The sequence below is a fragment of the Oryzias melastigma genome, linkage group LG3, assembly GCF_002922805.2.
Source record: "Oryzias melastigma strain HK-1 linkage group LG3, ASM292280v2, whole genome shotgun sequence".
Classification (NCBI taxonomy): Eukaryota; Metazoa; Chordata; class Actinopteri; order Beloniformes; family Adrianichthyidae; genus Oryzias; species Oryzias melastigma.
The window spans coordinates 9084676-9106462 of record NC_050514.1 but is presented as its reverse complement, the minus strand read 5'-3'; the positions used below and the strand labels follow the sequence as shown (position 1 = coordinate 9106462).

General features: G+C 41.1%; 1 protein-coding gene across 1 annotated transcript in view; it reads right to left on the bottom strand.

Moving 5' to 3' along the window:
- Window positions 1–18530, bottom strand: part of c1qtnf4 (C1q and TNF related 4) — a 21548-nt gene extending 3018 nt beyond the window's left edge. Inside the window, exons 1-2 of the mRNA XM_024263216.2 lie at window positions 17999–18530; window positions 9479–9840 (exon numbers count right to left, since the gene is read on the bottom strand). Of these exons, the coding sequence (XP_024118984.1) occupies window positions 9479–9835 (357 nt within the window). The 5' untranslated portion in view covers window positions 9836–9840; window positions 17999–18530. The remainder of the gene's footprint in view (window positions 1–9478; window positions 9841–17998) is intronic.
- Window positions 18531–21787: the final 3257 nt, after the last annotated feature.

Here is a 21787-nt window from a genome sequence, read left to right as displayed (position 1 = left end):
TCAAACCCCTCCACCACGTTAAGGTGGCGGTTCAAGGAGGGGAAAAAGAGTCAATATTTTATGATATTAAAGTCATTATTTCATTAGTTATAGGTCGACAATTTACAAGAATAAAATATTTGATTTATTAGGCAATAGTCAAACGAAGAAACAATAAAAAACAAAAAAAGAACCAATATCCTGTTTCAGTCTGAAAGACGTAGAGCTCGTTGTCCTTCATTGTTTTCACAAATAAGGAAAAGAGTCTTTTAGTGAGTTAACATTATTTTATTATGTGTGAAGGAAGACATTGAAATTAATTTTCAAGAATCTTTGGAAGAAGATTTTTGACCCAGGAGGCGTTTACATTGCTGTCAGTATAGTTGGAGAGGTCTTAATGCTTTACAGCACATAGATTCCTATGATTAATAAATAACATAAATGGCTGCATTGATGGATTTGTCATCATGTCATGTGGACACAGGCTCACACAGCCAACTAGAATGGGCAGTCTTCAAAAAAGCATGGCTTTTTCCTTGTTAAACTATGACTTTTTTCTCATATATGTAAGAGTTTATTATTGTAAAATAACTTTATTCTTGCAATATTATGACTATTTTCTCACAATTCTACAATTATATTCTTGTAATTTCATTATTTGGTAATTTTATGGTGGTATTAATACTTGTCATACAGACTTGTCCACTCTATCTGAGAGAATAAAGGCTGATCTACAAGAAGATTTAAAGGAAGAATTAGGAGGAGATTTACTGGAAGATCTACAGGGTCATGTACATACAGATAAGTATTACGATCCATACTTAGATCTGAAGGGAGGTCTAACAGAAAAACTAAAGGGAGATTTACTGGTAGGTCTCAAACTCAATTTAGCTGAGGGTCGCTGGAAGCAGAGTCTGGGTGAGGCTGGGCCGCATCAGGATTTCCACAAGAAAAGCGCTGATAAAACATTCCAATGTTCTCAAACATCTTTATTTTTAACACAAAATAATGAATTAAATAAATTAATTTAAAAAATGAATAAAAAAATCAATCATTAATAAATAAATAAAATAATAACAATGACCATACAGCAGATACAGACTGAAGAAACCACATATTGATTGACTGATTGACCAAAGCAGTGTTTCTCAAATGATGGGGCGCACCCCTAGGGGAATGTGAATAAAAACATGAGAATAAAAACATGTCAGAATTCATCACTATTATAGTGGGAAACAAGGAAAGACTTGTTTTTACATTGTTTGAAAGTTTTGGAAGGATTCTAAAAAAAAAGAAGAAGTAGAAGAAAGAAAGAAAGAAAGAAAGAAAGAAAGAAAGAAAGAAAGAAAGAAAAATTAATAAAATTGATTATTTAGAAGTTTTTAAAAAATATTCCTTAATGATTATAAAGGTACAAAATTTTGAGGAGATATACATTTAACTTGAGCAAATGAACTAATGATGCGTGCGCGTAGATGTCTTATTTCTGCGTAGAGTCTTGACATAAGAAACATGCTTTTTGATAAGCTGCAAGCTGTAAATTTGCCACGTGGCGAATAAGGGGCGGAGCACGCAAACCGCATTCAGTGTGGAAGCACTTTCAGCAGCTTCATGGCTCCTCCTCCAGCTGACTGGAGGAGTGAATGAATGAGTGAGAGAGGTACTGGACAGCCCGGCGATGTCCCGCCCTCCAGAGCCATATACCTCACTGTGATTGGTTCGTTCAGCTCTGCACACAATAAGTGTCATCATTTCAGTCTTATCCCGGGGGCCGCAGATGGCCCGTGGGCCGCGAGTTTGAGACCCCTGATCTAAAAGAATAGACGTCATTATTTTTGGAAATATATCGGAATACAAAAAATTACAATGGTTTCCCATTTGGCACAGCACGTAGGAAAAGACATCGAGTACATGAAAAAACAAACTTTAAGTCCCATTAGTTGTCACACGCTGAGGTCTGTGACATTTGTTCTCTGCATTTGACCCATACCCCAGAGCGTTAGCTTAGCCCCCCAAACCAACCCTTTAATGCAGAGTGCCAAGCAGGGAGTCATTTGGTCCAGTCTTTGGTATGACTCGGCTATGGACCCTTCCAGTCTCAGGGCGGACGCTCTCCCACGAGGCCACTGAGCTTTAAGTAAGTGTAACAAAATGAACGACATCAACTTGAGCAAAAAACACAACAATAAACACAAAACACGATGTTGGCAGCAGCTGAATGAGAGACGGTCAACTCAATGTGGGGCTTAGGTGGATTATATTAGAACTTTTAGGACTGAGTAATATTTTACTGTGTAACTTGTTTATGGAAAACTGAATGATAATGAAGTGTCTTCTGGACCCAGTGAAGAAACGAAGACCGCCTAGTCAGGCTGTAGGGCGTAAATGTTCATGCACATTTATCTAAAGGCATGCTGTGGACAACAAGTCGTACGGAACACAGTAGGTGAGTAACAGGTTCGTCATGCAGACTTTTCTTTTTTTAACCCCCCCTGAAGGTGAACAACAACCTTGTTTACTGCGGGGGATACGTTCCACAAATATCCCACGATAGGTGAAATCCTCCTTATAATATAGTATAATCCTTCAACTTTATCCTCTTGTCTCTCTTGTTTAAACTATGAAAGATCAAACCTTTGTAGAGAAATAAGTCCAGGATTTTGAAGGAAAACAAAGATCTGATCATGATCAAAGATGTATGTAGATGAGGAAATGTCAACACATTCTTTACAGAAAACATTGCACTGTAGAGAGAGAGGAAAAAACTCAAGCAAAAATGCACTTAAAAAATCTGCAAAACAGCCAGACAAACAAAGGTGAATCACAATATAGAGAAGCAAAACTGCTAAACACTAATTTTCCCGCTTGTTGAATTGGACGTGTGTGTTTGTAGTTGTCATGTCAACGATGCCACAGTGCAAGGCGGGGCGACAACGGAAACATTCCTTCTGCGTTCTGTTTGAGGTTCTCTTAGAGTGACTGACCTTGGGCCGGTAGAGACAATAATAAGACTTATTAGCAGTTACATCAGTGGTCAGGAACAGACGCTGAACGCTCACACCTTTCTGAAGATTAGGGGGACAGAAAAGGAAAACTGCACCTCTGCTAGCAGAGCATGGCGCTTAGGTGGGAACGTGCATCAGAGGATGTTTATTGGATGTTCTGCATGTCAATCAATCAATTAGGTAACAGCGAGTTTGATGATTTGCTGATGGCAATTTAGAAAATAGATATTTTGATACATCGACAGGTTAAGGACCATCTCTTTCATGAGGTAACAGAGATACAACTCCTCTATTTTATCTCTACTGTACAGAGACTAACCTGAGATATTTTCTATAATTCTATGGGGATGACCTGATCTGATCACGTGATTGAAAATCAGGCTCAATCACAGGGTTTCAGACTAGATCATAAATCGGATGTTGTCTCCTAATCAGGATGGGACATTTATTTTATTATTAATATGCTCAGCGCTTTATATTTCAAGCTTATTATCCCAGATAAATACTACACTAGAAGTCTGCATGTCATGAACAGATCACCACATTTTACTGACGAAAAATGCATGAGTGAAATAAGCAGGAGGCTAACAAAAAAAAAATTCTGCAAAGTTAAGAAGATAATCACAGATTCTGATTCTCAGGCTCAATAACACTTTTAATAAACGTTTTAAATGGACAAGAAGCGTCCCTATTGAGTTGTCTTAACTCAAACAGTAATCTACAAAGGCATTTAAACAGAATAAAGAGCAGGTTTTTGTTTCTTTCTAATGAGAGCACCGCAGTGAGATGGCAAAGTTCAGGATCTGGAGAAGGTAATTTAACCCCGTAAGTCCCAAGTTCTTGTTTGATGTGCATTTTTATTTCTCTTTGTCATGGCCGTGCTCCTCCCCCATCCACGCAGTCTGTGGGAAGCTAATCAGGTGATCAGCAACACCTGTTTACCTCCCTTCATTAGGAGCTGCTGCCCTGCAGACTGTGTCAGTTTGTCTCAACTCTTCCTTGGAGCCACTACGACCCTGTTCATGAGAACCTTGGACACTGACTGACCTGTGAAATCTGTCTCTGAGAAATCCACTGCACTGGAATCTTTCTATCCATGAGTCTTGCCCCAGCACCTTTGCTACCTGCCAATTCCACATTCTACCTGGACAGCCGAAAGAGATCCCTGAGCACCACCCTCAACATCAGTCTCTGCCGTGCACTCCTCCTCCTCTGGCACCGTCTGATCACCGTTCATGTCATGTCACCACCAAGTAAGAGCCTAATCTGTTCCCCTCTAATTCCACGTACCTCCTCCTGCCTGCATTCCTAACTTCTCTCCTCCCTTAGTGCCTGTACGCTCCTGCTGACAAAAGGCTGTCACCCCAGAATTCTTCGTCCTGCCTGAGCCAAATGAACACTTTATTTACCAATTCTGTGCCTGTGCTAATTGGGGACCGAATACTAATCCTTTCACTCTTTGACAGAGCAGTTAAGCAGAATTTACTACTGTGGTGACATAACCCAGAATGTGATGTCCACGCATGTTGATGTCAGGTCTTATGAGGCTAAAATAAAGAATTAAAAGTTATCTAAAAAAAGTAATCGGTTCAATTGATATGAGCTAGTCATGAATATTCATCATTTTTATAACAACTTCTCTCATTAATTTTTAAATTATTTTTAATGGAGATATAAAGCACAGCTGATCAAAATAGTTCTGAAGACAAAACTACAGTCACTAAACTTTCTCACATGACTAATTATCACCTATTTCTACTAGGTAATAGTTGCACTGTTTGTACTTGATTGTTGAAGCTACTTCACAAAAGTGTTCTGTTTAAGTGTTAAATGATTAAAGAAGGTTAATGAAATAAAAGAGAGTTCTTCTGTCCCTCCCTTTCAACGCCTTACAAATGTCTGACCCTAAATTGTTGGTACCTTTAGTTAATGAAAGTATGGTCAAAGAAATAACTTAAATTTGACAAAAGTAAAAATAAATACAAATTCGATTAAATTTTACCCAATACAAGTCAGACATTGCTCAACCATGATACAATATCATTATTTACTAAAACTGGGTTAAAAAAGAGGTTTGGATTGAATTAAAGTGAGCATTTACAGCTAAATGCCAAGTATTTGAATGAAGACAGATTTAAGAGAGATAATCTGCAGGTTGATGCAATGACTAACAGTCAGGCCTCCACAAATGCCTTTTCCAGGTAAGTGTATCCAGGGGGGATTGGCTTGTGTGAAGTCCCTTTGATGCTCATAAGGTCAACCTCTACAGTGCTCCCTCACTATACTGTATTGCGGTTCACCAATTTTGCACATTTTTCCAACTGCAAACTGTGTTCTGCGTCCTGTTGACTTTGTCAATGAATCGTATTCATGCCTTGTCAATTGTTCAGAATGTGTTCAATTTGTCAAGTTTACATAAATCTTTGTTTTCATTCCATCATACTGGACCTATTTTTTTCTAGGTTTGAATTTTGAGTTCAAACAGGAGAGAAACTGTGAAAATGTGCATGTCTGTCTGAGAAAAGTCTATAAAGTGTGTAGTGAAGGAGTTTATAGCCTTAAAATATTATTATTTACAGAACGTAATCCCTGCAATAAACTGTATTCTCAATGTGGTCATAAATCGGATCGAATTGGACGCCGAACAGTTCTACTTTCATCTGTGGAGTGATAATGAGTTTTGAAAAAGGTTGCAGAGAGCTGAGATCAGTTACCCATCTTTTCCATATACTGAGGATTGTCTTTGGCTTGCTCCATGGAGGGTGCTATTTTTTAGTCTCCATGGTAACCACACTCTGGTGATGTAAACCAGGTGTGAAAGCACAAGTGACAGACCACAGAGACAGAATAGAGCTCCCCTTTCTGATGCTGTAAATTGCTGACTGGAGCCCCTGTGGATGTACAGCGGGGGAGTGCTAGCTCCTTAATGACTATTTAGTTGCAATAGTAGCAAAGCTTCTGGGATATCCCATATATGCTGTCAGAACAGCCGGGATCTGACCCACATGCAGTGCATTTAGAAAGATGTCAGATTAAGACCAATGCAGTCTGTTAAAGCTACTGTCCAAGTTAATGGTATCTGAAAATCTAAATAGGAATGTCACTAAGAAGAAGCAGCAAAGTGTTGGCCAGCCTGTTCTCCAATCCAAAAGTGTGTGTGCACTCACTTGTCAAACCCTCAGTTGTTACATCTCCGATCCGAGTAAAAGTGAGTAAAAAGTAACAAAGAAAAATATTGAGCCTTTCATTTTGGATGACCAGTGGAGGGAGTAACCCAAAACAAAAAGCTCTACAAAAGCTATTAAACTCAACAGGGACAAAACTGATTGGAAATTGTCATTAAAGACCCACTCCAATGAAAATTGTTCTTGCGGCATTTTTTTTCATGATGGAAGTCATGACCGGCGACTATTGGTGACGTCATCAACCGAAAGTGATGTCCAAATTCTGAGACACTATTCTTCCATAACTCTCCATTTGGAGAGCTAAATGTAGGAGTAGGAAGAAAAGAAGAATTCAGATTGGGTCTTAGAATTGTAGCAGAGAAGGGACACTTTGGACCGCCCCATGGCAGTTGCTGCATCAAACCTGAGCTTTTACAAACAGGAGGTTTTGGTCTGCTGCTGATCCATCACAAAAACGAATGAAAAAAATACTCAGAAACACAATTTAAATCCTACAATCCTTTATATGTCCTCCATCATTAAAAAAATGCTACAACATCATGTTAAAAACGCAAAAAAATGGGATTTTCATTGGAGTGCGTTTTTATATTACCCACTTGATCCCTGCTTGTTATGGCGTTAAAAAGGCAAATCTGATTTCTGAGCTGGAACACATGTTGAAGGCAGCCATCACTGTTGATGGATAGACAAGTTTCACTCAAGACCCTTACCTCACAGTAACATTGCATTATGTCAAGAATGGCTAAGCTCAAGAAAAAGCCAAAAGATAATACCAAGCACCGACAGGGACAGCTGTAGCAGAGGAGATTGATGAGATCTTGGAAGGGTATCGTATCAAAGAGAAAGTTGTGGCAGCCATTGTTGATAATGCTGCAAATATTTTGACAGCTATAGTTGCTGTCAAAATTGTCAAGTTTCCATGTTTTGCACACTCCCTGAACCTTGGAGCACAGAAGCTTTAGAACTGCCCTGCCGCTTCCAACTGGGCTGCAAGAATTCATTCTGTCATTGTGTGGATGAAGAGGTCCCACATGGCAAAAGTGGTCCTTAATGAGAAGAAAGACTTGTTTAGTAATCTCATGTAATGTGTTAAAAAAGATTTCTGAGCCCACATTAAATAAGATTACTGTCCCGCCAAGTGGGACATGTCCGGAACACCTTCGCAGGTAGGCGTCCAAGAGACATCCAGACCAGATGACCGAGCCACCTACACTTGCCCTGTGGATGTAGAGGAGCAGCAGCTCTACTCCGAGCTCTTCCCGGGTGGCAAAACTTCTCACCCTGTTGCAAATGCCTGGTTTCCACTGAGCCGTACAGACCAGACCAATCCCCTCCATGTTTAGAATGGTCCAGGTGTGTCCATTGAGCATTGGACCATCATAGCACATGTGGGGTGGAGATCGATGACGTAGCTACGACATAGCTGCAGCGAAAGAGAAGCTGTATCAGCTGTATCAGCTCACTCAGAAACATAAAATGATAACTGCGGAGGATAATTATAATCTGGAGCAGGTGTTTATAATTGGATGAAGCCGGTCTCTACACTATACAGAACAGTCTATTGTTCTGAATTAAAAAGAAAAAAAACCTCTTTATGTTCTTTAATAAATACAGAAGCCGAAAACAGCCTGCCTTACTTTTTTTAAAATCGTTTTCTCGTTATAACGAGATCCACTATCTTGTTATAACAAAAAACAAAGTTTGTTTTCTCGTTATGACGAGCTAATCATGAACGGAGAATGAAGTGTCGACCTCCATCTCTCAGAGACACCGAGACCTCACCTGATTGATAACACTCCACAAACGTTGTTTTTACTTTATTTTTTATTTATCATTGGATATATGCTCTTTAAACGTCTTAATTCAGTCTCACGCACCAGCCCCTCTCTTAATTTTCCCCAAAACCCCGAATAAACATTGACAGATTGACACAATTCAGATCTGCTGAGCGTGTCTGCATGGTGCGTTCACTGAGATCCAGACGGCAGCAAAACAAATCAGTTTATCAGAGAAAAATATAGAAGAATATCAGCAATGATCCATATATAATCAATTTATTAAATAATGTTATCCTTTTTTCTGAAAAACAGCTTTGTTTCCCTGAGGATTGAGTAAAAATGACAAAAGCATAGTAGCGGATTGAGTTGGGCCGAGTGGCTCTTTTGGTCTGCTAATGTCCGGAGCGCAGATTCTAGTCGGCGCTGTGATCTGTCAATCAACCTGTTCGGAGGTTTGAGGGAAATAGAGGGAGGAGGGCTGGTGCATGAGATGGAATGAAGGCGTTTGAGGAGCGCAGACCCACTAATAAAATAATAAAAGAAAATAGACTAAAACAACTTTGGTGGAGAGTTCTTCTGCTGTTTATCTTGTTAAACTCAAAATAAAGAGACTTAAAACAGATGAAGTTTGCATCTTCGTGCGGTAAATGAAGTGCGGACTCTTCTTTATTATTGATCATCTTATTATCAGGAGAAAACAAACTTGGTTTTCTCAGGAGAACCAAGTTTGTTTTCTCGTTATAACGAGTTATTATCTCGTTTTCTCAAGAAAATAAACTTTGTTTTCTCGTGATAACGACATATTATTTCGTTTTCACGTGAAAACAATCCAAAAAAAAAGTAAGGCAGGCTGTTTTCGGCTACCGTAAATAAATGTTTTACAATAAGTGTTTTTGATGAGTATGGGTGGGTAACGGACATTCTTTACCTGCGGGAGTTGGGTGAGACTTAAACAGATGTGGGGGGTGTCTGTATTTGTGGATTCGGTGTGTTTCGGGTCCCCAACCCCCACGAATAAGGGGGAATACTGTATGTAAAGAATTCATTATTCTTTGCAAGAAGATTGCGGAGGCGAAGGAGATTACAGGTGGAAAGAAGGCAAAACTTTCGGTTTGGCTCTTGAGTCAGGAAAAGCGCTGCTCGGACGCTTGCTGTTGTCGCAAAACCTTTCCACCAATCAATGGGTTACATCATGTGACGACAGAAGCTCCGCCCTCACGGGTCCATCCTATTTTCCAATGGACCTACGACCAACGCGGGTCTAAAAATGGTACCAGTCGGACCTGCTTACCAGGTCCATTTTGTAATGGAAACACTGAAAAGTCAAGTCCGGCCCAGTCCAGTCCTGTAGGTGGAAACAAGGCATTACAAACTGGCAACGAAAGCCAGAATGAGAGGACTGGGAGTATATATACAGCAGAACACATGTGACATGAATGAGCTTGATTATGAATGTACAGGACAGAATGTGGAAATCCTCGGTGTGATTTTGGACTCACAACAAACACCTGTGAATTGAGTATGAACCCACCTTCCTCTCCTCTCCAGCGTTTTCCTCATACACAATGGCCTGCACCTCATTCCTGTTCTTCATCAGCATCACAGAAAGGTCTTTGTGGGGGAACTTTCCCACGGTGAAAGAGAAGTAGTACGCTCCTGGGATGCGGCAGCGGAACAAGCCGGCCTTTGCATCGAAATCCCCACCGATGTTGACATAAACCACATCAAAGGTCACTGTCATTTTCGGCCCACCCTCCATGCTGTTGGTGCGAGCCGCCGAGAAAGCCGAGCGCAGCTCTGCATCGTCCATGAGACGAGCCAGAGTCTGCACGCCGACCGGCTGACTCAGGCACAGCAGAGCGAGGAGCAGGAGCGCCGGCAGCAGCATGGTGTCTGAGGAGCAAAGACACAAAGGATTGTTACTTTTAATCATTTAGAAAAAAAAGTTTATTAAACAATTTTGAGATTTTCTGAATCAGTAACCTGCAACAGAAGCCAGGAAACGTTCTCAACTCTGACAGAAATCTGCTTCTGTTCTTGTCTAATAGGACTTTTTTTTTAATTTAGCTTTTAATTTTCAGTTATTCTTTTTAAATATTTGTTACAGTTCCGTTAATGTGTGGCAGCAAAAGAATAGTTTATGCCTGAGCAACTCCGGACAACTGTTTGTATGAAATTACTGGTTTTGACCCACTATCTAACTATGAATAATTGGTTTACTGCAACCTTCCTGCTCCAACATCTTGAAGTGAATCCATCCATCTCCTTCCGCTCATCCACGACCGGGTCCCGGCTGTACCAGTCTAAGCAAAGATCCCCAGACTTTCCTCTCCCCAGTCACTTCCTCCAGCTCCTCTCGGGGGACCCCGAGGCGTTTCCAGGCCAGCCGAGAGACTTTCTTGTGTGTCCTGGGTCTTCTTCGGGGCCTTCGCCCAGTGGGACATGCCGGGAACACGTCTCCAAGGAGGCGTCCAGGAGGCATCTGGACCAGATGCCTAAGCCACCTCAACTGGCTCCTCTGGATGTGGAGGAGAACTGGTTCTACTCTGAACTCTCTCTGGGTGACTGATCCTCTCACCCTATCTCTAAGGGAACGCCCAGCCACCCTAAAAAGAAAGCTCTCTTCATCTGCTTGTATCTGGAACCAGAAACTTTCACATCTCAAATTTATGACGTTTCAGTCCATGAAACTCCTAAAGGGGTGGCCGTGGTGCAGGGGTAGGGCGGCTGACTCCTGATAGGAAGATTGTAGGTTCGATTGCCGCCTTGCCTGCCCATGTGTCAAAGTGTCCTTGGGCAAGACACTGAACCCCAGTGAATGTGTGTGTGAATGGGTAGATGGCCTGTGACTTTAAAGCGCCTTGGGCCTTTGAGGAAGATAGAAAAGTGCTATGCGAGAATATACATGGAAAACGTAAACACACACTGTTCCAACTGAGTTCCTCTCAAGACACTTTCTTGCTGTGGCAGATCTTTGCTCTTCTCCATTTTTAAAGAAAACCTACCCCTCTCTAGATGTTCCTCCACCTGATTCCTGCTTTTACAACAGATCAGAACGTCATCTGCAAACGTCATAATCTACAGAGCTCATGTCTAACCTCATCTTTTAGTCTCTTCATCACCAAAGCAAATAAGAAGGAGCTTAAAGCTGATCCTTGATGCAATCCCACCTCCAAACTCTTCTGTCACACTGACAGCACATCCCATCGCTCTCTTGCCATTCTCACATTTTTCTACTCCACTTCCACTCCAGACTTTCCCATACAAACCACCGCTCCTCTCTCTTTATCCTGTCATAAAACTTTCCCTCTGCACGAAACCATTCTCAAATGTTTAGATAATCTTTACTCCATCCCTGTCCTTAATCATCCTAACCTGCTGCAGTCTGCTTCTCGGCCTCGCCTACACAGTTCCAACTCTTCTTCTTTTGTTTCCAACTTGTCATATAAGTCCTCATTGATCTTTTGTTTGGTCTTCACCTTGTGCTGATCAATATTGGAAAATACCATTTGATTTACTTTACGATAAAATAACGACCAACGACCACATCACAGTGGACAACACGTGATCCCAGCAAAAAAGGATCAGCCATCATTACAGTTCCGTTTGTAGTATTTTTATGTGGAAAAACAACAGTGGACTAAATGTTATCAAACTAAAATGTGGATGGATTGGACATTCATTCTTGGTTACCTGTTTGTGTATACACGTATTTCATTACACTTGATTATCTCGAAGAAATACAAGGAATCTGGAAAACTTCACCTGCACTGTTCAGTACCAGGTATTTATCTCTGAGTCACACTGGTGGAAGTTTTGGATAAAGATGCTCTGGATCCATTTTAGGTCATTGAATTGGTTCGTTCAAAATGAACCAATATTGACTATGAATCGTGTCAGAAACCACTTATTATGATATGAATTGAATCCTTGATAAAAACGAATCATTAGACCTTTAATGATGTAAAGGATAACAGATCTGTATCAAACAATGAGTCTAGTCATGGCAGTAACAGTAGTATTGGTTGACAACCACAGACACAAACAAGATTGTGTTGATGAAAAAGTTAAAATTTATCAGATAGTGAATTATCGACTTCTGGTAAACTTTACCAGTTTCTTTTCCTGTTGTGTCTGCTGTTTTTGCCCTTTTATTCACATAGAATGTAAACAAAAAGATTTCCAGTCACAAGCTTTCTTGGGTCAATTACTGAAGTTTAACCACAGTGAGGAATGCGTGTACTAAACATATGATAAACATTTTTTTTGCAAACAATACCTGAATAAATTAATCTGATACACTTTTATTAACCACAAATTAAACCATCTAAAAGAATTATTTGAAGCTCTTATGTCAGACATAAAATGTTTGTTGGTTAAAGTTAAAAGTACCCATAAGAAAAATAGAGTTTTTGTTAGTTAAATGCCATTTTCATTAATAATTTTAAAGGTTGAATGAATAGTAAATATTTAGATTGTATCCATTTAGGTAAAAGAATTGAACCATAACATATCGCCACAAAGCTTGTTGAATCTTTTATGTATCGATTGGTGGATCATGTATGAAGATGTGTACCAAATCACATGAGAGGGAAAGATGCACAACCCTGACGGAAAGCCTTATTCCTCAGGTGCAGCCTGGAGGATAAAGGCTCTGCTCTCTGAATGCTGTTTCTACATCAGAGGATGGCCAGAAGGACGAGACAGCAGCAGCTCTGCATGCTCACAGTTGGACACACGCTGGACAGAAGTCTGAACTGGCCCGTGCAATGACAACTCATTGAGTTTCAAGGGCGAAAGACAGCATGTGAGGTTTGACGGGGGGGGGCACGCGAACACAGATTCAGCAGATAATAAGCCCACAATCCCACATTCTAAGAATACATATTCAGTTTCTTTGAAACAATGAGCAGTTTCCATGGAGACGGTGCACTGAAGCGGTATCAAAGCCACAAAGCGTATCCAAAAGCCCAGCAATAGATGGGATTGTTGAATCCTCAGCTCTTGAACAGCCATGTTTGACATTTTTGGGGGGAAATTGCAACACAAGCAGTTGTCAGAACAAATATTTTCAAATTAACTCAATACAAACCAGTGTGTCACATGACCTCATCTATAGTCCAACCATGTACACAGCAGAGTCAGGCTCAAAGAAGTTGAAACAGCTGATGAAGAAGCTTGGTCCAAAGTCTGATACTGCAATTACTAAACTAAAGATCTGCGGATCTATCCATTTTTATGAACTTATTAGGCTACGGATGCAGCAGTCCTAGTAGAGATGCCCAAACCTCTCTTTCCCACCTCTTTCAGGACGACATGAAGGTGTTCAAAGGCCCGCAGACCCAATCTCTCAAGCATGTCCTGGTTTGTTGGATGTGCTCACCCAGGTTGATTATCATACTCATCAAACTCCCAAACCTGATTAGATCTATTTGGAATCCTTCCTTGATGTCTGAGCTTTAGCTCATATCTCTAAGAAGAACCCAGCTCATGCCCGTTCATATGAAGATAGTTTTTGCTGCCTGTATCTGTGATCTTGGCTGCTTGTGAACACCCACAATTACAGGGCCACACTATATGATGGAGGGTGTGTGTGTTATTGATAGGCAGGTAAACTTAAAGACTTGTTTTCACACTTACCCCTCTCTGCAGTGTCACAGACCAGAAAGGACCATCTGCCCTCAGACTTGTCAAAAAAGCATGGTGGTACCCTATAGAAGCACCAACCTGAGCCTGAACTTAGTTTCAATGGACTTCAGTTTTCCATATTCAAACTACATTTAAAGTTCCATCCATTGTGTCCCTTTCTGGGTCACAGGGCTCCTGGAGACTAACAAGGTCACTTCTGGGCGAGGGCAGCGTACACCCTGGACAGGTCACCAGTCTGTTGCAGTGCCACAATCACACACACATTCACACCTAGAGACCATTTAGAGTAACCAACTAACCTATTAAGCATTATTTTGGACTGTGGGAGGAAGCCAGGGTCCCCAGAAAGAACATGCAAACTCCACACAGAAAGGTCCCCCATTGACCCCCCATCTGGGCTTTGAACCGGGGCCTTCTTGCTGTGAGGCAAGAGCGCTAAGTTAGCTATAAAACTGAAGTCATGAGGTTTGGTTATTATTAGAAAATTGTTAGTCAGGAGAGAAGGGAGGTGATTATGAAGAAAGAAAGAGAAAAAGAAAGCCAGGAGTGAAGGATTTAAATTTTGAAATTGGAATGTAGGTAGTTTGACAGGAAAAACTAGAATTGCCCGACATAATTATAGCAGCCATGATCATATTTATTTGTGATTTCATTTTTTTTTGTCACGTGATGAGGAAAGACATTATTAGGTGGACCTGTCACCTGGGTTTGGTTTGGTTCTGTTGGTTCTGAGAGGGTGTACAGGGCCCGTTATTTTTTGTTGACCGCTTAAGTTGCTTTTTTATTTTGGAACGATCTTACACGTTTTTTTTGTTATCTATGTCTACGATTAACTTTAATAAATCAAGATACATCCAGAGGACATTTTCTTCATCTTTTTTGGAGTGCGTCACAAACAAGCTCCTGCCGCAAAAATGTAAATATCCTTAGAATTAAAGTGACCAATGGAAAGGGAGCAAGACTTTTCATGGTGTGAATGGAAAGAGAAACAGAGTAGGAGTGATCTTAGAGGACGAGTTTGGTGAGAATGTTTTGGAGACGAAGAGTGTCATAAAGGATGACGAGTTGAGGCTTATGGTGAGTGGGTATCCCCCACAGGCAGGATGGGAGCAAGAGGAGAAATTCTGGGGGGGATGGATGAAGCATTGTCTGTATAATAAAGAATAGACTGTCCATGGGATGAAGAGATCGGGGGTAACTCTAGAGAGGGGAGAGAGTGTAACATGCTTTTCTAAAAGAGGGGTTCCTTTGGTAAATCCACGTCAAAGTTGTTGCTTGTACCACCAAAGGCCCTAAAATCTTTAATAACCAGCTCCACAAAAATTATTTTTTTGTAAAAAAAAAGTTTGTAAGAAAACGGGTTTTGACTCCTGCACTTTCGTTTTAACTGTCTCCAGATATTTTCTGATAGAGAGTTTGGAGACCTAAAGTTTGCTCACCCTAACTGTGACAGTTATTTTAGTAAAGAGCCTACACTAAGAAATTGTCCAAGATGTGTAGTTTTATAGCTTACTATAAGGTGTGTTTGTGTGCCACTGTCTGTGTAGTAAATATACTATTATTTGTTACCCAGAAAGGCCAAGTGGTCCCCATATGGTTTTAAAGTGAGCAGAAAATGTGGGCCCCCAACGCAGTTTCCGTGGAGGCCCCACCTGTCTTTGCCCATAATGGCGCCGCTGCCCAGGGACCAGCAGCCTTTGGTGCGACCCTGCTAACTCTGCTGGCCCCTGGGTGGGGGCGCTCGCTTGCTCTACTGGATCCTGGGCAGCAGACCTCGCTACACTGTCCACCGGGTGACTGGCTACCATGATGGAAACTGCAGACAAACCCATTCAGGGCCACATTTTCTGCCAACTTTTAAATCATATGGGGACCACGTGGCCTTGCTCGTTGGGTAGTGAGCTTTAAGAACGATTCTGTTATGCTGGTGTGACATCAGGCTCACATCAGGTGGTGTAGAGGCTAGAACTCTTGCCTCAAAGATGGAAAAAGCCCTGGTTCAAATTTGGTTCCTTTGTGAAGTTGCATGTTCTCGTGCGTGTGGGGGTTTTCTCCAGTTTGCTTTCCCCATCCAAACGCATGCTGAATTGGTCATTCTAAATTGTCCCTTGGTGTGAATGTGAGTGTTTGTGGTTGTATTGTGTTGTTGGACTGGCAAACTGTCCAGGGTATACCCATTGACTGTATAAGAGAACTGGACAGAGCAGGTGTTATGTCTCCCTAGTCTATAGAAAATGTTTTACTTCTGGCTCCAACTAAATAGAGTGAACTCTGTCAGCATTTTGCCACAATAACGACTTTGCCATATTGGAGGCAGTCAGGCCTCCAATATGCCCGACCCTGGGCATAGGTGACCTAGGCGGCCACCTAGCGCACCATCTGCTGGAGGGGGCGCTAAATGACGATTAATTATATATATATTTTCCTTTCTTTTATTTTTTTATTTTTTGGTTCAACAGTTTAACGTACCACAAATGTAAGTAAAATAACTAAAAAAATGTGATTTAGTCAATAACTGCTGTGCAGTGTCCCTTCCTGCCACTGCTGCAGAGCTGGGTTGAGGAGGGGAGAAGGGCGCGTGGTGATGCTGTTGTTAATGCTTCTTTAAAACTTTAAGGATGAAAAAAGGAAGGGCAGGAAACACTGGCTCAAATAAAGGTTTGTCTGTTTTATTTAAATAAAACTGCTTGGAAATTCCATCCTCCCTCCCCTGCATATTGGTCAAAAAAGATGAATTTACTGGTGATCTAGCGTTTTTTTCACCAAAACCATCAACAGTTAAAATCCCTAGAAATGAAGCTGTGCGGTGGGGCAGTTATTCATGTATTTGGTATCAAATGCGGTGTAGGCGCCAATTCATTTTTCACCTATAGAGCGCTATGCAGCCCAGGGCAAGGCCTGGAGACAGATGACAATGATTGGTCCTAGTAAATGTTTCTACGGCAACTACTGTCGCCAATCAGGAGTGAGCTTCTTCAAGCTGCACACCCCTACCACAGAAAGCGGCTCGGAAAAATCTGTCAATCAAATGTTTGACATTCTTTTAATGAGGCATCTGATTGGTCGGGTTGTGATAAAGTTAAAGTTCCATTAGTTGTCACACACTTCAGTGTGAAATTTGTTCTCCGCATTTGAACCATCCCCCCATGCTCGAGAACCATTTGGTGGTTTAACCCCCCGGTCCAACCAGACCATGAAAAAAATGAGGATTATCCAGAAGATGTTGAGACAAAAAGCTATCAAAGCAAGAATGTTTATTCTGTCCAATAGAGTTACTGAGTAATAGCTGTTTATTTCTCTATAGAAGTCTATGGGACTTTGGCTTCCTGAAGCCAGCAAGCACTTCCTGTTTGGAACTTGGGGGGTGGGGGGCAGTCAGTCCAGTTCTCTTATACAGTCTTTACCCAACGTTTGCCCATTAGTGGCTGGGATAGACAGCTACCTCATTTCCCCAGAGGGATTAGGCAAGTGTAGAAAATGAATGGATAGTGGAGGATAATTTCTAGTTGAAAGAAAAAAAAATGAATGAACATTTATGTTCTATACATAAATATAGGCCCTAATTACAATTTACAAGAAAAAAGTGTATTTAATATTTTTAAATAAATTATGCATAATAAAAGAATTCAAATTATTTATATTTAATTTATTAAATAATTCTAGCATAATACAAATATATCATTTTCAGTTTAATTAAAATTACCAGTGAAGCATTACTTGAAGCTTTTCTGCTATTTTTATCAGATAAGAACATCAACTAAATACAATATAAAAACAATTTCAATTAATCAATTTCATTTTAATTAAAAAATTAAGATAAATTGAAATGTGATTTTATTTAAGATGAAAAAAAATGTTGACTTTGCATCTGCATTCCTGCATATTTAGCCCTACTTCCTCAGAAGAGGATAGACAACTGTAAACAAACACAAACATTGTGTTCGAGACCACCATGTCTGTTGCGCCGTCCAACAAGCTCGCGTCTTCACCGCGATGCTGTCCGTGTCACGCGCTCAAGTGCGCGCGCGCTGATCCGGGAGATCAAACAGGAGCTTAAGATGCAGCATCTGCAGGCGCAGACCCCCCCACCCCCCATGCATGCAGGCAGCCTCACTCACTGATAAACAGAGGAACACATGCACGCGCAAAAGAATAACGTTTACTCAAATGAGTCCGAACTGGAACCCCTCACCCCCACCCCCAAATCCTGCCATCAGACCCACTGACAGACCCCCGCGTGTACGAACGCCGCGTGGCGAAGGGCGGGGGGGGGATCAGGCATAACGATCTTGACAGAGGTAGAATCCAACGCGCGCGTGCACGTTCGCACACCCCTGTTGTAGGGTACACCTGCAGCTCTCCTTCATCCTCCTCATCAAAAGAAGAAGAAGGCACATCTTACCTGGGCGTGCGTGCCGTCCTCTGTCCTGGTCGTGCGTGGAGATCTGAAACTTCTGCCTCCCCAGCTCCGTGGATCACCCCCCTCCCTCCCTCCTGACACTCAGCCCCCGCCTTTCTGCCCCTCCTCTATCTGTTTTCTTTTTCTCGCTTGCTGGTGCTTTTTTTTTTTTTGTCATCAAAGGACCCCCACAGGCTGCGCGTGCACACTGACCTAAATCTGAGCACGTGCGTTTACCTGAGTCTGCCTCCGTGCGCGCGTGTTTGCGGAGAAACAGCACCGAGCAGACAAAGCAGGAGATGAATGATCCTGCGGAACTGAAATCTATCCCATAATATTCTACTGATCCTCTTCCTAAGCCCCCCACATCACACACACGCGCATCTCACAGACATAGAAACTACATTTCTGAAAGCATTTATCAAAATATGCAGGTAAAAGGTCCTCACCTGTAGTTCTTGAATTGAACATGGTAAAAGTGATCAATTCACTGAATGACTCTAAATGCTGCTCAACCCAAAGCGTTCTTGTCCTGGCCCCTCTGAAGGGCAAAGGCAGAGGAAGGGTAACAGGAAGGGTAACACAGGTATGATGGGTGGCTGGATGGCTCAGTGTAGGACTGGTGCATGAGGAACCAGAGGTCGTTTACCAGGAGATGGTAAATGGTGTATACTTGTATAGCGCTTTCTACCCTCCTTAAAAGCCTTCACAGTCACAGACCCATTCACACATTCACACACTGGTGGTGGCTCCGCTGCCGAACACTGGCGCCAACCTCCCACCAGAGGCAATTCGGGGTTCAGTGTCTTGCCCAAGGACACTTCAGCACATGGGCGGGCAAGGCGGGAGTCGAACCCGCTCACTTCTGATCAGGAGTCGACCGCCCTACCACTGCACCACGGCCCCCCTAAATTATCCCTGGTCCCTGAGATTATAAACTTGATGCAGCGTGGGTCCTTAGGTTAGACCCTTCACTCTAATGCCTAACTATTTAAGCACAGGGGGCCCAGGTCCCTGTGACGGTCCCCAGCCCGGGTAAAATACAGGGATGTGTCAGGAGGGCCATCCATTTTAAAACTCTACCAAACTAAATCTACTAATCTCGAAACTTATGGAGAGAAAATAGACTCACCCAGATTTGTGCGTTCATAATTCTTGATTTGCGTGTAACTTTAGAGATGTGTGTGTGTAATATTGATATGCAACTCATACAATACATTTTGTGCATGAGTACAAAAATGACCAAATAAAAAAATCCAAAATACAACAAAAATAAAAATTACAACAGCTTGAAACTGCATGCAAATCTTTCAAAATAAAGCACAAATCCCTTAATAGGGACTCACTGAACCACAGTTACGCACAAATCTGATGTGAGACTCTTATTTTTCCTAAACGCTTTTTTAGACTTTTTTATATTAATTATTGGGGTGTGTCAGTTTAAGAAAGTGGGAAAATGTCAAGTTTCACCAAACATCTTTTACAATCTAAGTTCATGTACATGTATCACTTACGGATGAATCTTGGAGACGTGAAAACAGTCTCACATCAATTTGCATGTGTACTTAGTTTCAAGTTGTAATTTTAACTTTTGTGTGTAAATTGTATTTTTTTTATTTCGTTTTTTTTAAATGATGCATAAAATGTATTGTATGATTTATGAATCAAGAATATGCACGCAAAAATCCAAAACTATGCTCAAATGAATTTTACCTAAGTGTGACTGAGAGTGACAATGATTGTGCGGCCCTGTGACAGGCTGGCGACCCATCCAGGGTGTGCCCAGCCTCCGCCCAACAGTAACCAGGTTAGGTTTTGGGAGCCCCGTGACCCCGAAAGGAATGAAGTGCACTGAGAAAATGGATGGATGCTTCAGGAGAAGAACAGGGAAGTTCAGAAGAATCTGCTCTGTGTCTTTGTAGATCCAAAGCAGGGGTCAGAAACCTTTAACACTAAAGCCTCATTTCAACTGGGAGATCCAGTCCGGTAAGGATTGGTACTGTACGGTCCAGTTAATTCTGGTGTTAATTGGTGTGGAATTCAATTTTTGTTAAAAAATATAAATAGACATAAATGCAAATCTATACTTTAGGAGTTTTGTTTCTGTGCAGCAGATGATAAGAAAATACTTTAGGCTCTTTCTAAAAGCAGTGGATTAAACCTTTTAACATTTTTTGCTGTCACCTGGGATGTTAAAAATGTAAACATAAAAGACCAAACTTAATAAAGTAAAACAATTACGCCTAAACGAAAATATGTGACTATCATAAAGTATCCGAATGGGTTAGAGCAGGGGTTCCAAACTACGGCCCGCGGGCCAGATCCGGCCCTCCTACAGATTTGTCCTGGTCCCCCAAACTGTTTTGGCTAAATTCGACATTGTTCCAGTTTTTTAGGCTAATTTGGCATTTAGCTAATATATCTGCTACATGCTAGCTAATTTGGCTAATTTAGGCTTTTTTTCAGTTTTTTAGGCTTATCTGGAATTATGCTAATAATTTAACTTTATGCTAGCGGTTTTGGGTAAATTTGACATTTTGCATTTTTTAAGGCTAATTTGGCATTTAGCTAATATTCCAGCTACATGCTAGTTGTTTTGGCTAATTTAGGCTTTTTAAAAAAAAAATTGGCTAATTTGAAGCATAGCAAATATGTTAGCTTTAAGCTAGCTGTTTTGACTAAATTAGACATTTTTCCATTTGTTTAGGATAATTTGGCATTTAGCTAATATTTCAGCTACATACTAACTAATTTTGTTAATTTAGGGTTTTTTGTTTTTTTGTTTTTTTAGGCTATTTTGGCACTTTGTAAATATTTAAGATAGCTATCAGCTTCAGCATTTTCAGCTGTCAGCCTCAGCATTTTCATCTTACAGCTTTAGTGTTTTTAGCTATCAATTTAAGCATCTTCAGCTATTACTCTTTCACAGGTGATGCTATATATCTAGTTTTTAAAAGGTTTTAGTATTATTTCATCTGTAAAGATTACATCAATTATTTAAAATTTGGCTATGACTGGAAAACCATAAATCTTTACATTTAGTCTCTGATTGTTACACCTTTTCTGTTGGCCTACAAACCAACCCCAGCCCCCCATCAGAGAAGAAAACAGTCATGTGGCCCTCACATGAAAGAGTTTGGGGACCCCTGGATTAGAGAGATTCGAGATGGGGAAAGAGATTCTACTAGTAGATGAGGGGGAGTTTCCTTGAAGTGCGTATCCAGGCTTGCTTCATTTAGAGGAGGAGCATAAATGATGATGTCTGAAGCTTCACTTCCCAGCTGTACCACATGACTGATTCATGTGGTTCAAATTGTGCCCAGAGTTTTACGGTTGATATGAATCGTTCAGACTCCATTCAAAATGTGGGTGTTTGATGGAGATTTCTGATCCATGAGAGTTGGAGAGAGGTAGAGATAGTGTTGGGGTATAGGGGAAATAGTTGAATAAAAACCAATATGTCCCCTGAACAAACACTGACTCGATTTCATGAGTGAAATCAGTGTCCAAACCTCACTTAAGAATCAGTTCAAAAAACTTGGTACTGACAGAGCTGATTGCTCCGGTTTAACAAAGACTTGACTGAAGAAAAGCTCAAGCAGGCAGAAGTTCACATTATTCATATAGTTACTCAGTGTCATAACACAGAATTCCGGTGCTGTAAAACTGCAGCACCAATTTTGCAGGGAGCTCCAGATTGACAAAAGGAAGTGTTAATGTCAATGCCCAATTTCATGATGTGCTGTCAGTCACAGATTAATCCACCTAATGCTTCTGATATGGCAGAATTTT